Here is a 17,121-nt window from a genome sequence, read left to right on the forward strand (position 1 = left end):
TTAACTGATGTCTGATCACAGGATGCTGGAATGGTAATCTCAGTAAAAATATGCAGAACAAAGAAATCATTAATATAGCTTGTCCCTGTTTTATAGTCTGAGATGAAAAAAATCAACGTCTGGTTGTTTGGCTTTAGCTCTGGCTCTGTTCTCCAGTGGCCAATGAAGTATCTATTGGAGGTCACAGTAAAACAAATATATGTGTTACATATAGAAATTCTGAGAAACTCTAGATTTAAGACTGCTAAAGCAAACCTGTTTACCTGCAGAATGGTTTGCAAAAACTGCACTGTATTGACTTCTCTGGGCAAGAAAATTCTTTCCTGTTGAGAACCTGGGAGTCTGCGGGGAAGTTATGACTCTCTAACCTGATAACTACCGTTGATAACTGTGAATGTAACAAATGTAACATGTAGGGGATGTTATCACTTCAGGTGGTCAGAATCATTGCACAACCAAAACAAGTCCCTTTGTGAATAATTTGTTCTTTGTGAATAATTGGGCCGGTTGTAAGATAAGGGACTCTTGAATAATCCCTTTAGGCCTTGGGAGAACAAGTATGCAAACTACAGAGATAAGGAGGCTGCAAGATGATCTCAAGACCCCCAAGGATGGAAGGACATTAACACCTACCAATGAGTTCTTGGAAAAACGATTGCTATGATAAGCATTTCTTGGAAATGCAATTAATATGTATGTTAACATAGCATAAATACCTAGTACCTGTGCCTCTTCGGGCGCACGTTTGGAGGAGAGATCCCCCATGTGCCTGGCGCTGTAATGAAGAATACCTGCTTAATAGCCCTCTGACTATTGAGTCTTCAGCTCCAGCTTTTCACGGCATCAGTTTCAATATACATCATAGGAGAGACTTTCTCAAAATCCCCCCCGCCCCACGGGAAGACACTGCACTGATACTTAAGAAATCATAAGGGACTGTGGAATGATACCACCACAGGACCCCATGGTACTCACACTTGAGCGAGAAAATAATAAAGAACTCAGAGGTAAACTGAGGCAGTGTTGTTCGGCATGTAGCATTGGGCAAAGATGTACTAATCTAACTGACTTTTTTAAGCCTCCCCCTCAACCACAGGAACAGGATGCGAACTCAGATGAAATTGTCCTTCCGAGTCCCCATCCAAATTCCTGAATCGATTGAGGGATGTAATGCGCCGTAACACACCGCTGGACACTGGGTCAGAGGTAGGGATACAACAACTAGTCTCCCTATTTTTGGGTCAGTCTACGGGAGACATTAGGCGCAAACTCCAGAAGTTGCGTCCTACAGAAGGTAGGAACTTGGAAGTCCTGCTGGATGAAGCATGAAGAGTGTTTAGCAATAGAGAAGAGGGATACAGGCAAGGGCAGAGGAGAATAGTGACAGTTGTCAGGGAAGAGGAAGGAAGAAGTCCTAGATGGGAATTGTCCCAGTTGGGTAAAGACCAATGTGCGCTGTGTAAGAGATTTGGTCATTGGAAAAGGGAATGTCCAAAAAATAAGGAAAAGGGACGAGGCCACCAGATAGAAAAAATAGCCCATGTAAAGGAAGATTGACGGGGACCTGGGGAATCCACCCTAGCGGATCCACTGGTTATAATGAAGCTAGGGAGGGAACAACAAGAGGTAGAATTTTTGGTTGACACGGGGGCAACAAACTCGGTTTTGAATCAAGCCTTGATGCCCCTGGGGAGCGACTATATCATGGTAAAAGGGGCAACTGGCCAAAGTGAAAAGGCATACTTTTGTAAACCTTTGAAGTATAAATTAGGAAAACAATGGGGCATCCACAAATTCTTGTATATGCCCAATTCCCCAAAGGCACTTCTGGGAAGGGATTTGTTGGAACAATTGGGTGCAAAAATTACATTTTAAAAAGGAGAAATTACTCTGGAGGTAAAGGATCGACAATATATTCAGGTACTGAGTCTATTTCTAACCAGTCCTCCCACAGAAGGAAAAATTCCTGAGGAGATCCTAAACCAGGTATACCCTGGGGTATGGGCCACTGGTGTCCCTGGAAGAGCGAAGAATGCTCCACCCGTTGAAGTTAGATTCAAAGAAGGCCAGCAACCGGTAAGAGTTAAGCAATATCCCCTAAAACAGGAAGATAAGGAAGGAATCCGGTCAGAGATAGAAAGATTTTTACAATTAGGATTATTGAAAGAGTGCGAGTCGGATTTTAACACCCCTATATTACCTGTCTGTAAATCTGACGGGTTGTACCGGGTGGTCCAGGATTTGCGAGCCATAAACAAAATAACAGAGGACCTCTACCTGGTAGTAGCAAACCCATATACTTTGTTGACCGTATTGGCTTCCAAATTAACCTGGTTTACTGTTTTAGATCTGAAAGATGCCTTCTTTTGCCTCCCTCTCCATGAAGCCAGTCAGAAATTATTCGCATTTGAATGGGAGAACCCCAAGTGTTCGAAAGACTCAGCTCACTTGGACAGTGCTGCCACAAGGATTTAAGAACAGTCCCACCATCTTCGGCAATCAACTTGCAAAAGACTTGGAGTCCTGGGAAATCCCTTCTGAAGAAGGGAAATTACTACAGTATGTGGATGACATTCTGATTGCCACTAACACAGAAGACGGTTGTATCATTTGGATGCTACTGGACAAAATCACCTTAAATGGAACAAGGAGACCATGCAAGCCTTTGAACTACTGAAAAAGGCTCTGATGTCAGCCCCTGCCTTAGGGCTCCCAGATAAACACAGGAGAACCAGTGCATCATGACTGCTTGGAGACCATTGAAGCAACCTATGCAAGTCGCCCGGTAGATGTGAGTTCGTCTGAGTTCGCACCCTGTTCCTGTGGTTGAGGGGGAGGCTTAAACAAGTCAGTTAGATTAGTACATCTTTGCCCAATGCTACATGCCGAACAACACTGCCTCAGTTTACCTCTGAGTTCTTTATTATTTTCTCGCTCAAGTGCGAGTACCATGGGGTCCTGTGGTGGTATCATTCCACAGTCCCTTTGTCACTCCGGATGGTTTCGGAGGGTGAAAAACATATCTGCATATGAGACCTCATCCCATTTTCCTTCTCTCCTCAAAAACAGCATTAGCTGCAAAAGGGTATTATAGTCTATTGACCCATTTAATGGCCACTTGGCCCCATTTTCCAATTTATATAGAGGCCACCATTGATTGCAGTATTTGATAAGGGTCCTTTTACTTTCTATGCCTCCGGTCCCAACAATGTCTTTCCAGTGAGCAAGTACACTGCCTAAAGGACTCTTTTTCAAAATTCCTCCCTGAGTGTTACCCATTTCGTGACTTACTGCCCCTTTAATTTGTCTTTTGCTATTCTTTTAATAAATTTCCACACAAATCGTTTCTTACAATTCGTTATAGTTTCCTCCCAATCTTTCTCCCACACATCCCAAATTTCCGGAATCAAATTTTCCTCTTCGCACACCAGCTTCACTACCTCATATTCTTGGTGAGTTCTTTCCCAACTATAAAACCTTGGGGTCCAGGGAAGGCACCTAGGACACTGCACTCTTCGCCTCCTAGATACACAGTACCACTTTTTATCACAAGATTTACACTTCAACAGGACCCAAGCTTGGTGCCAATTCTTATATAATCTAGGAGCTAGCCCACATGCGAAGCAGGGAATTATTCCTGCTTGCCCACCAACCCCAGGACTTATAAGGGTTTCTGGAGGTTGTTCCCAATCTAAGGCTACCTTCCACCCTGCAGGAGTCACGTATGCCCCTTTCAAATAAAATCTCTCTTCTCCCCTTTGTATCCAATCCCCACCCTCATTTAAATACTCCCAAGGTTAGAGCCCAAACCACCTAAGGAGTGATTTCTTTTGCTCTGCCACTTTAATAATTAACCAGTTCCCGTTCCCTGTCACTTAGGGGAGTGATTAGGCTCTACCGCAGCCCAACTTGCATGTTAAAAAGATTTACAAGCTTCATAATTATTCCAAGCGCTTTGTCCGTCTCTGGCCGTGCTCCTCGCGGAGTTACGGAACCGCAGATTGGGACTCCTACTCACTTCACAGCAATGCTGTGTCTCAACCACACATACACACACGCAAAAACTTTTAACATAAAATCCCCGGGCATTCAAATTATAACATTATCACTTCAGTTAGCATTCATACAAAAACAACCCAAACACAATTGCGCAGAGGTCTGCTTACCCTTCTCCTGCTTCTTACATACCAATCGTTAGCAGGTCCATCCTGGCTCCCGACACTGGGATGCAGCGGTAACCTCGAGTTTGCTCGATCTACCCTCAAGATCGCTAGCGGCCGCTCTATCGGTCAGCAAACCCCCTCCTTACCAGGGTACCCTTTCCCCACGGGGACTATGCTGCACGCCAGACGTCTCTGCACGATTTACCAGCAGCCCCGGCCACACATACGACTTACAGGCCCTTCCCTACAAAACATACCTTTCATATCCGCGGCTTCAGGAGGTTGTTGTTTGTTCTCTGGGTGAGCGGCCGGCAGCGGAGGCTCCTCTGAGGAAAGTGCCCGGGGCGCACCTAGGAGTGTCCGCTCCACAGTCGCTCCCACGGTCGAGTAGAGATCTCCTGCCTGGCTCACCAAAACTGACGTGCAGAAAGCGGACTCCACAATCTGTAAGATTGTAAAGTAGGTATGTTTATTCGGCGCCGGGCGGCACGGGGGATAGTCCCACCAAAGTCGTGCGTGCCGAGCAGCAACTTACCTCTTCAATTTATACAATCAAATATTACATATACATTAGATTTCCCAATATGCCTATGCATATGCATCTATCCTCATTTCATATCAAAATCAGTTCCAAGAAGTAATTTCCATAGACTCCTCCCAGCTGCGCTTGCGCGGTGCCTCCTAGTGGTGGTCGTCGGGGATCCCAAGATGAAGGCCCATCCTCTTCATCACGGTGTCTGCTGATTGACCTTTGTTTCTGCGCAAACTCAGTTCTCTTCTGGCTCCCATCCATAGAGCAGGGTAGGTCTTAGCTGGTTCTAGGCGACTCCCAGCCCCTATCAGGAACTAACCCCTTTGTATGGAGATGCAAGACTCTCTGCTTCAGTTAATTTAGACAATAGATAGGCACTATCAGTTCTCTTTAAATGCACTGCAACTATTAGGTAATGCTACTTCTACTAAAATCCCTTTTAACCCCTTCCTTCAAAGAAACAATTCAGTATCAAGATTTGTTCTACTTGTTATGTATTGTTATGTATGTACTTGGGAAGGGACAACTGAAGTGGGTAGCATGCGACTTTCAGTTGAAAATATCTCAAAACTAAGATAGTGGCAGTAAAAAAATAAAAGCTGGTTGATAAGATATACAAAGATATTTTTGCAGATCAGGTAGTTGAAACCCTTATAGGAAAGAGGATTTTTTACAGTGTCCTGCAAAATGTGTAGCAAAATCTTGTGAAGGAGGTGATTACTTTCCATTATGTACTGTTGTGTTGCACAGAAGGGGACTTGGACTGACAACTGTGGGGTTTTTGTACAGACTAAGAATAATTCTATTTTTAAAATAATTTAATACTAAAAAGGCTCGCTTTACATATATGTACTCAGACTTTGCTTATTTTTAAATCTAGGGAACATGAATGGTTTAAGCAGGACCTTCCCAAATATTTGTTTCCTGAAGACCCATCATATAGTTCTACTATGATTGATGATGAAGCCTTAAAAGAAGTGTGTGAGAAGTTTGAATGTACTGAAGAGGAAGTGCTAAGTTGTCTATACAGCCAAGATCATCAGGACCCTTTAGTGGTTGCTTATCACCTCATTATAGATAATAGAAGAATAATGAATGAGGCCAAAGACTTATACTTGGCCACAAGCCCACCGGATTCTTTTCTTGATGATCACAATCTGTCTCGCCCTCATCCTGAAAGAGTGCCATTCTTAGTAGCTGAAGCACCACGTCCCCGCCATACTCTTGATGAGCTGAACCCACAGAAGTCAAAACATCAAGGTGTAAGAAGAGCTAAGTGGCACTTGGGAATAAGGAGTCAGAGTCGACCTAATGATATCATGGCTGAAGTTTGTCGAGCAATTAAACAACTGGATTATGAATGGAAGGTAGAAGAATAAAGGATCTTTACAGCAGACAACAGTAATTTTTTGTTTGAGCTGTGTAATTACATAGTCTAAAAGTCTGAAACTACATTATCCTGTGCTGGAAAATGATCTCATGTGCCTGTGCTGACTGCTTGTGCTTCCTGTGCAGGAAGGGTACTGGGGGAGGCTATTTATGCTAACAGGAAAAATCTTGCTAACGTGTTTAACCTTTCTGTTGGGGCTGTGGGAATGTGTTGAGTGGGGTGATTGGTTTGTTTGTTTTGTTGGCCAAAAAAAAAAATGTTCTCACAGATAAGCCTGAAATCACTTGATAATACCAGTGAGTTGAAATTAAAAAAACAATATGCAGTGCTTCTCAAGCAGTTCTAGTTACTAACTCAAATCTCTTTTGTACTAGGTTGTAAATCCATACTATCTACGTGTTCGAAGGAAGAATCCAGTGACAAGTGCATATTCCAAAATGAATCTACAACTGTATCAGGTGGACAGCAGGACATACTTACTGGACTTCCGTAGCATTGATGGTATGTGAAGACTTACATAAGTTAATGGTGTTGTAAGGGAAATAATTCTAAATGCAAACATGTCTTAATTTACTTGTTTAGAAGTGAAGTAAGTGTTGCCCTTTATTAGTTTAAGCCAAGCTAGATCTGAATTAGTGTTTCTTTATTCCTTCCTGGTCTAGTGTTCCTGTGACCAGATGGTTAGCTGCTTCATCCCTTTAATCCCTTTTTAGATATGTCAACTTGTCACCGAAAATCCGGGAATAAAACCTCGTGACACCAATGTAGTGTTAAAAGACAGGCATTCTTTACTGCAGCGCTGGATGCACAGGGGATAATTCCACCGAACGTGCATACCTCATACCTTTTTCATGCAGTTTATATAGATCAAAAATATACATATTTATTTTATTCATGCATATTTAATATTATTCTCTTTGGCGATTGGTGTAAACTTTTCTCGCTTCTTAAGTAAATTGTTGTGCAGACTCAGTTATCCTCTTCCATTGTTTCTTTTTGAGTAGGTGGTATTACTTGAGTAGGGGGTCAGTGAGTCGGTGGTCGCGATCTCCCCCTGCCGGAATTACCTTTTACCTACTAGGCTTGCAATCTTGGCAAACCTGGTCAGTTTCTTCAGTCCATTTCACAGAACCGCACTCCATCATTTCTCTTGACAAAAACACAGTTACCCACTATGGTTAGCGTTAATGGTTACCTAGAGACTAGACCTTCTGTTCCTAGACCTAATGTCCAGGTGGGTCGGGCTATACCAGGAACATAGCAGCACTGTTCATGTTTATGGTCAACTGATTCTATCACCCTGGTTACATATTCATTATTATTCTCTTTGGTGATTGGTGCAAATTTGCTCACTTAGCGTGTAAATTATTGCGCAGACTCCTTCGTCCTCTTCCATTTTTCCTTTTTGAGTAGGTGGTATTACTTGGGTAGGTGGTCAATGGGTCGGTGGTTGCGATCTCCCCCTGCCAGAATTACCTTTTACCCACTCGGCTCGCAATCTTGGCAGTCCTGGTTAGTTTTTTCAGTTCGCTACATGAAACCACGCTCCATCATTCTCTTTTGACAGAAACACATTGTCTGTTGTTTTGTTCACATTAATGATTACCTACATCTATCCCAAACGACTTAGTTTGTATACTCAATGTTCCCAGACCTAATGTCCAGTTGGATAGGGCTGTACAAGGAATATAGCAGCATTGTTCATTGCCATGGTTAGCTGATTCTGTCACCCTGGTTACAAACTCCTGAACTACTCCATTTTGTGTCTGCGCCAGCACTAATACTGTTACCGGAAAGTGGCAAAATAATTCACTCTCTAAAACTTAAGTTTGGAGTTTTAGAAAGCAGGCATTCTTTATTGCAGTGCTGGACGCACAGGGGATAGCTCTGCCCAAATGTGCGTGCCGAAAAGACACAATTACTAGGTATTTATGCTATGTTAATATACATATTCATTACATTTCCAAGAAATGCTTATCATATTCATGATTTTTCCAATAACTCATTAGCATATGTTAATGTCCTTCACGCATGTTTGTTGGCACCTCTCGGTGGTCGTCGAGGGTCTTCAGATGAAGGCTCATACTCTTCACCATAGTGTCCACTGGTTGACCTTTGCTTCTGCGCAAACTCAGTTCTAAGATCACGTCTACCATGTCCTTCAAGGTTGCTTTGTTCTGGTCATAAGACCTGGTCATCTTGCAGCCTCCTTATCTCTGTAGTTTGCACATCTGCTCTCCCAAGGCCGGGCTGTCTAAGTGGGATTATTCAGGAGTCTCTTATCTTACAACCGTCCCAATTATTCACAAAGAACCAAAACTTGCTTTGGTTGTGCAATGATTCTGATGACCTAAAGTGATAACTTTTATCTACATCTGCTACATCTGCTACATTCTCTACATTCACAGGTATCAATCCCTCCTTTACTTCTGAGGGCTTGTACCTTACGTGCTACAGTCCTCAATACGTGTACTTGTTGTATTTAGAAGAGAGGTTATTACAGCAGTTACAGCACTGGATCATTATGCATGCAAGAATACAACATGCGATAATAAAAACCACAAACAAAAACAGTTTCTTTATCCATGACGAATTAGGTAACCAAGAAGTAAGAGTATTCCAAATTTCTTCAGACCCAAAGGAGGTGTTATCTTTAGTTACTTCATGTAAAATAGCTGTTTGGTCATTTATGATTTTTAAATCCTCAGATATCCTTCCACTCTCATCAATGTATGTGCTGCAACTTGAATTTACTACTGCACATACTCCTCCGTAAGAGGCTAACATCATATCTAAAGGCCATCCTGTTCTGTAATGTAACTTTTGAAAGTTTAGTAGTTTCTTCTTGTAAAGCTCTTATAGTGTCAGAGGTGGCATTTCCGATTTTCTCAATGGCTCCAGAGATATTCACTATTGCCTTTTCCAATTCACTGACTCCTAACGCTGGGATTAACCATCTTATGAATGAGTGAAAGGTAGTAGGGCGAGTGATCAACGGGTTATCTATTGCTCTCCTCTGCTTTCTAAATGGGGACTTAACCCACCCCATTCCATAAAGATGTGTTATTATTTTGATATCTGGAGATACCTCTCCCAAGGTGCAAGAACCTGTCCACCAGGGAGGTAACACTTTAAGGGCTTGGTCTCCACACAGCCAATACCATCCTGTCCCTTTGGGTACTTCCCAAAATTTTCCTCAATATTTCTGTTGGTTTTTCTGTAATCGCAACTGCATGTACCAGTCACACTGCAAATAATTCCTTACAGAATAGCTTCCTCTTTGTTCTGAATTCTGGTCAGTAATGCACTCAATCTTGCCTGTTAATTGGGGAGTCTGGATTTCCCAAACTTGTGGATTATTGTTTTGAGTTTTAAAGTAAACTTCAGGGCTGTCCCAGAGGTTATGCCAAGTGGTATTGAAAGGAATTGGTAGGCCAATTAGTGTTACAGCAGATTGAATGCTATGCTTTGGGAATCTAGTACACACCCAACATTTGCTTACATTAGTGGCTGAAGCTACTTCTGTCACTAATTTCACATGGGCATTCTCATGCCATGGACTTCCTAGTTTCTGCCCAGACACTTTTAAACTTATCAGTAACACAGAAACTAGAGTTGTCATTTGAAAACGAGCTTGAGAGGAGCTGTCTCCTCGGAAGTCCATGGTTTAGGAGCCCTCTTGACTCTTGAGTAATGAACCCAGGGTCCTTTCTTATCCAGCTTTACGGCCATGTATGTTGTAAGTAAAACCTGAAATGGTCCTTTCCATTACTTGTCGGACAATGTCTGCAACAAAATGTGGTCCCCTATCAGAGGACACTCCTAAAGGAACACCAAATTGCGGTATTGTTTCTTTAAGTAAAAGTTTTACAACTTCCCTGGCCTTGTTGGTACAACATGGGAAGGCTTCAGGCCATCCTGTAAAAGTATCTACCAGTGCTAACAGAAATCTTAACCCTCCTTTTCTTGGCAGTTCAGTGAAATCTGCTTGCCAGTGCTCTCCTGGAGTGTTTCCTGTTTTTGTGGATCCAAGACGAATTTTATTCTGTGTCTTTGGATTATTTCTAAGGCATGTTTCACACCTCTCAATTACAGACCTTATAATTTCCACCATATTATGACTCATCACTGAATTCTGCAGATGTTTCAGTAAATTCTCAGTTCCCCAATGAACACTATTATGTTCTTTCTTTACTGTTTCACGCATCAAAATTGGGATTAGAATTACCTGCCCTGTAGGAGTGACAACCCATTTATTTTTCTGTATCTTAGCTCTTAATGTTTCAATTAAGTTTTGATCCTGACTATCATAATTGGGTGATTCTCCTAATTCTATTTTCCTTTCAGGTATTATTGTCAATATTCCTTTACCCTTTTCTGCAACCTTACGAGCAGTCAGATCGGCCAATTGATTGCCTCTTTCTTGTGGGGTTCATCCAGTTTGGTGAGCTTTGCAGTGCATAACAGCCACTTCCTTTGGTTTCTGTACACCTTCAAGTAGCTCTAAAATCTGCTCCGCATGTTTAATTCAGGTCCCTTGAGATGGCAACAATCCCCTTTCTTTCCACATTGCCCCGTGTGCGTGTAATACCCCAAATGCATACTTGGAATCGGTCCCTACATTCACTTGCTTTCCTTCACTTAGCTCTAAAGCTCTTGTCAGTGCAATCACTTCTGCCTTTTGGGCTGATGTTTTTGATTGCAGAGCTTCTGCCTCTACAACAGTATCTACTGTAGTCACAGCATAGCCTGAGATCCGGATCCCATCCCTCACAAAGCTGCTCCTGTCCGAATATAGCTCCCAGTCTGGGTTTTCCAGAGGGGTGTCTTTCAGGTCAGGTCGGCTGGCATATATTTCCTCGATGATCTGTAAACAGTCCTGTGCAGGTTTGTAACCAAGGTGATAAAATCAGTTAACCATAAACATGAACAATGCTGCTATGTCCCTTGCACAGCCCTACCTATCTGGACATTAGTAGGAACGAACAGTTAAGTTTCCAATCATTAAGTATTAAGCAATGGTAAATAGGAATAACGTTGTTAGTTAACCACAGACGTATTCATGGTGCTTATATACTGTAACCACAGACGTATTCAGGGTACTTAGATTGTGGAAACTAACTGAAGCAAAGAATCATACATCTCCCACCAGAGAAGTCAGTTTTTAATTAAAACTAGGAGTTGCCTAGAACCGGTCAAGGCGACCCTGCTGCAGGGACAGGAGCCAGAAGGAGACTGAGCTTGCGCAGAAACAGGGGTCAATCAACGGACACCGTGATGAAGAGGATGAGCCTTCATCTTGGGACCCCTGACGACCACCACTAGGAGGCACTGTGCAAGCGCGGGTGGGAGGAGCGTATGGAAATGGACTAAATTTTACTATGAAAGGAATAGGTAATGTAACCTGATGAATATGTATATTTTGATCTATATAAACTGCACGAAAAAGGTATGAGGTATGCACGTTTGGTGGAATTATCCCCCGTGCATCCGGTGCTACAATAAAGAATGCCTGCCTTTTAACACTACATTGGTGTTACGAGGTTTTATTCCTGGATTTTCGGTGACAGGTTCTTCCTCTTTTGGTTGTCGGGATGACAGGAAAACTGCTGGGTTTACTACTGTAGTTGATTTTGAAACAACATCATCTTGTTCAAGAAGTACTATCTGGTATTTCAACATCCGTCTCGGAGACAACCAGTGCCCACCTTTTTGATCCAGGACAGTAAGTACCATGTGTGGTACAAAAACAGTCACTTTCTGTCCCAGTGTCAGTTTCTGGGTTTCTTGAATTAACAGCGCAGTAGCAGCTACAGCTCTCGGACATCCTGGCCATCCTTTGCTGGTATGATCCAATTGCTTGGAGAAATAGGCCACAGCCCGTCTGCTACCTCTTAGCATCTGAGGAAGCACCCCCAGGGCTATAGCTTGTCGCTTGTGAACGAACAATTCGAAAGTTTTAGTTAGATCAGGGAGTCCTAAGGCTGGTGCTTTCATTAGAGTTCTTTTTATTTTTTTAAAAGCATTTCTGGTGTTATCATCCCATTCCAAACACCCATGTGGTGAATTTTTCAGTAGCTCATAAAGAGGTTTCACAATGAGTCCATAATCTGTAATCCACAGCCTGCACCACCCTCCCATTCCAAGGAAGGTCCGTAGCTCATGTGCATCCTGGGGTTCCGGAAGCTGACAGCCTCTTTTTGTTCCATTTTCCGTTTCGTTGTCCTTTCATAAGTTCAAATCCCAGGTACTTGACAGATTCTTGAACAACTTGAGCCTTTTCCTTTGAAACTCGGTAACCATTCATCCCAGAAAATTCAAAAGATCAATAATTAATTGCAAACATTCTTCCTGGCTTACAGCTGCAATTAGAATATCATCGACATACTGCAACACACAGACCCTGTCTCTTGTCTTCTTTTCCAGGTTTCCAATTCTTTAGCTAATTGATTTCCAAATATTGTGGGACTATTTTTGAATCCTTGTGGCAGTACTGTCCAAGTATATTGTGATTTCTGACCAGTTTCTGGATTTTCCCACTCAAAGGCAAATATGTTTTTACTTTCTTGCTCAAGAGGTATGCAGAAAAAGGCACCTTTCAGATCTATAACTGTAAACAATTCTTGTCTTTCATTTGTTGTGGTCAATAAAGTGTATGGGTTTGCAACTACTGGATGAATATCCTGAACAATTTGATTAATAGTTCTCAGATCTTGGACCAATGGATAGCTTTTTCCATCTGCCTTTTTCACTGGAAGGGTGGGGTGGTTGTATCCTGATTCACATTCTGTCAACAAACCATATTTCACAAATTTTTCAGTAATTGGCATTAACCCGATTCTAGCTCCTAGTTTCAAAGGATATTGTTTTTGCCTTACCGGCCTGGCTCCTGCTTTGAGTTTAGTTTTTACCGGTTCAGCGTTCTTAGCTTTACCAGGGACTTTGCTGGCCCATACGAGGGGTATCACTGCATTTTCCACTTCTATCAGAATGCCAGTTTCTAAAGTTTTGTCTTCCTGCAATAGGAACACAGTTGCTTGTACAGGTTTAGATTCAGGAATTAACACATCGACCTCCCCATCTTTAAATTGTATTTCCGCCTCTAATTTTTTCTAAAAAAACTTGCCCTAGCAAGGGTTTTGGAGCTCCCGGTAAATACAAGAATTGATGCATTACCCATTGTTTTCCAATTTTAAATGTTAAAGGCTTGAAGAATGGCCTAGTTTCAGCATTACCAGTCACATCAGCAACTTTGATTCTTTTGTTACTAAGTTCAAAATTTTTTTCATTCAAAATCGAATAGGCAGCCCCAGTGTCTACTAAGAATTTTATTTCAGTTTGATCTTCCCCCAGCTGCATTTTAACCAGAGGTTCTGCTGGGGAAGATTCCTCCGGTCCCTTTCATTCCTTAGTGTTAACTGCATTTATTGTTGTCAAAGCAAAGTCAGCCCTTTCTATTCCCTGTCGGGATGGGCAGTTTGCTTTCCAATGTCCCTCCTTTTTACAATAAGCACATTGGTTTCTCCCCACTATAGGCCCTCTGCCTCGTCCTCTTCCTCAGAATTCATTTCTACTTCCTCGAAACCCTCCTCTACTTATTTGCAATCCTTCTAAAGCTGTTATCAACTGAGCATTATGTTTTTCTTTCACCTTATCCCTATTTCTGAAAGCTATCCATGCAACTTCCAACAGTTTCCCCAAGTCCCTGACATCTGTGCCCTGCAACTTTTGTAATTTCCTCTGAATATCGTCTGTTGACTGTCCTATAAAGAGGGACACTAACTGATTTTTCCCTTCTTCTGATTCCAAATCCCTAGTGGTATATTTTTGCGCAGTTTCCTTTAGTCTGTCTAAAAATTCAGTCGGTTACTCTTCCTTGTTCTGCTTAATATGGTACAACTTTGACCTATTCACTGCTTTGGGAATAGTATTCCTAATTCCAAATAAAATCAATCTCTGATATTGTTTTATTAATTCCCCTTTCCGCTCTATTATTGGGGTCCCAATCTGGATCTACAGGAGGTAGATGTTGCTCCCACTGACCCTGAAATTGTCCTGCAGCAATTTGTGCCTCTATGTGAGTTCTTGCTCTTCTAAAGATAATTTCCTTTTCTGTGCTATCAAACAATACTGACATAATAGTATCAATATCTTTCCAATCAGGGTCTGTAGTTCTGATCATTGCTTCAAAAGCTTTAGCTACCTTGTCAGGATTATCTCTATAATTGCCAGCTGCCTGCTTCCAATTATTTAAATCAGCTGTTGAAAATGGCACCCTCAGAATCACTGGTCCTTCATTTCCAACAGCCTGTCTCAGTGGAGCTTGCAATACTGCTCCCTGCTGACTACGAGTTCTCTCAGCTACCGGAGTCCCTCCTGTCTTTCTACTCTGAGTCACCTGGCTCCAAGGGGCTCAGGTATATCATTCTGAAATCTCTGTCTCAATGTGGGAGCAACCAACATTTCTAGGTCGTCCTCTGGCTCATCCTGAACTAATTTTAAACACCTCTGTCCAATACTACAAGCAGAACAACATCTTTTCAAACCTTTCCCTTTTCCATTGCTCTTACTATCTTTCTCCAATGCTAGTACCAAAGGATCTGAGGGAGCCAAATTTATCCCACACTATTTCTGCCATTCAGGGTGCAAATGTAAAGTGAAAAACATATCCGCATACAATACTTCATCCCACTTTCCTTTCTGTCTTAAAAATAACAACAATTGCAACAAAGTTTCATACTTCAAAGTTCCATTAACCAGCCACTTTTCTCCCTCCTCCAGCTTATACAATGGCCACCACTGATTACAATATTTGATTAGGTCAGCTTTCTTTGCAACCCCTCCTGGGGGTCCTGCTATTTGCTTCCAATTTTGTAAAATGCACCCGAGAGGAGATTTCTTTAAAATCATTTCCCCTTTAGAAGTTCCAGTTCCAATTTTAAACCAAGACACGAAACAATTAAAACCAAACTTTTTACAACAACAATACATAACTACGAACGCTATATCAACAAACACACAAAACCACACAATTATAATAACATTTAACAGACAAACTCCCAAGCCTTGGTATCAGGAAGCGTACTTGCCCTTCAGTTCTGTTTCAGGAAAGGTACTTTCCCTTCTCCCCAGGGATATAGCCAAATCCTGCGAAGCTTTTGCTACAACTGACGGGCAGGCAACAAGAAATAATAATGGAAGAATGCCTTTACCTTATTGATGGTCCTTGCTCAGAACTCTTCGGTATGGGGATCGGAGGCTCTCCCCGAGAATCCCTCGGTGCCGACTGGAGGTCCTGCAATCCTTCGGATCCGTCGATGTTCAAGAGCAGGGTCCCATCTGGGTCACCAAAATCTGTTACCGGAAAGCGACAAAATAATTCACTCTCTAAAACTTAATTTTGGAGTTTTAGAAAGCAGACATTCTTTATTGCAGCACTGGATGCACAGGGGATAGCTCCGCCCAAATGTGCGTGCCGAAAAGACACAATGACTAGGTATTTATGCTATGTTAATATACATATTCATTACATTTCCAAGAAATGCTTATCATATTCATGATTTTTCCAATAACTCATTAGCATATGTTAATGTCCTTCACACATGTCTGTTGGTGCCTCCGGGTGATCGTCGGAGTTCTTCAGATGAAGGCTTGTACTCTTCATCGCGGTGTCTGCTGGTTGACCTTTGCTTCTGCGCAAACTCAGTTCTAAGATCATGTCTACCATGTCCTTCAAGGTTGCTTCATTGCGGTCTTATGGTCATCTTGCAGCCTCCTTATCTCTGTAGTTTGCGCATCTGCTCTCCCAAGGCCGGGCTGTCTAAAGTGACTATTCAGGAGTCTGTTATGTTATGTTATAACCATCCCAATTATTCACAAAGAACCAAGACTTGCTTTGGTTGTGCAATGATTCTGAGGACCTGAAGTGATAACTTTTATCTACATCCGCTAGATCTGTTACATTTGCTGCATTCACAGGTATCAATACCACTGGTGTAAAAGGGGAAGGATTATGGGAGGTGAGATTTGGATCAACCTAAACTATCTTTAGGGCCTCACCCCCAAATTTAAACATTAATTTAGATCTGAAAGAAGTATGTGAACATATTTTCCTAGTGAAGATAAAGCTTGGCATCTAGGCATTTAAATTTGACTTGGGCTGTACATTGCTGTACTAGGTCTGGCTGAGATGGAGTTAATTTTCTTCATAGTAGCCTGTACGGTGCTGTGTTTTCCATCTATAAATAAAACAGTGTTGATAACACACCAGTGTTCTGGTTATTGCTGAGCAGTACTTGCATAGTATCTAGTCTTTCTCTTTCCTCACTGTGCTGCACTAAATGAGTAGGCCGGAGGTGAACAAGAAGTTGGGAGGGGACACAGCCTGAACAGCTGACCCAGATTGACTAAAGGGATATTCCATGCTGTATGATATTATGCTTAGCAAAAAAACTGAGGGGATGGGGATTTGGGGAAGGTAGCCATTGCTCAGAGACTGGCTGGGCATTAGTCTGCTTGTAGGAGGTGGTGAATGGTTGCCTTTGCATCACTTCTTTTTATTTCTTTTATTTTTTTCTTTTTCCTCTTATTAAATTGTGCTTATATTGACCAATGAGTTTTCTTGCTTTTGCCCTTCTAATTCTCTTCCTCTGTTGTACTGAGATAGGGTAGAGTGAATGAGGGGCTGGCTGGGGGCTTAGCTGCCAGCTAGGTCCAACCCACCAACACTAGTAGTAGACAAAATTTGAGATGGGAATTGCATGCTTTTGCAGTAAGTGAAGTCTTGAAAGCAGTTGAACTAACCTGTAGAAAAATCTATTTTACTGAGTGACAGTAACACAGCATACAACTCTGTCGTGGTTTAACCCTAGCTGGCAACTGAGCACCACACAGCCGCTCACTCACTCCCCCTCAGTGGAATGGGGAAGAGAATCAGAAGAGTAAAAGTGAGAAAACTAGTGGGTTGAGATAAAGACAATTTAACAGGTAAAGCAAAAACCATGCACACAAGCAAAGCAAACCAAGGAATTCATTCA

At 42.1% G+C, this 17,121-nt stretch overlaps 1 protein-coding gene across 12 annotated transcripts in view; it reads left to right on the forward strand.

The window, feature by feature from the left end:
* Positions 1–17,121, forward strand: part of LOC104337761 (5'-AMP-activated protein kinase catalytic subunit alpha-1) — a 63,463-nt gene that overhangs the window by 32,852 nt on the left and 13,490 nt on the right. For 8 of the 12 annotated variants that reach the window (XM_075446262.1, XM_075446270.1, XM_075446266.1 and 5 more), the window contains 2 exons: positions 5,576–6,062; positions 6,460–6,586. In XM_075446262.1, the coding sequence (XP_075302377.1) occupies positions 5,576–6,062; positions 6,460–6,586 (614 nt within the window). Of the gene's footprint in view, positions 1–542; positions 2,792–5,575; positions 6,063–6,459; positions 6,587–12,511; positions 12,831–15,217; positions 16,489–17,121 lie in introns of those variants that run through there. The other 4 variants (XR_012766482.1, XM_075446271.1, XM_075446269.1 and 1 more) reach the window with 4 other exon arrangements.

This window comes from Opisthocomus hoazin, chromosome W (genome assembly GCF_030867145.1).
Source record: "Opisthocomus hoazin isolate bOpiHoa1 chromosome W, bOpiHoa1.hap1, whole genome shotgun sequence".
NCBI lineage: Eukaryota > Metazoa > Chordata > Aves > Opisthocomiformes > Opisthocomidae > Opisthocomus > Opisthocomus hoazin.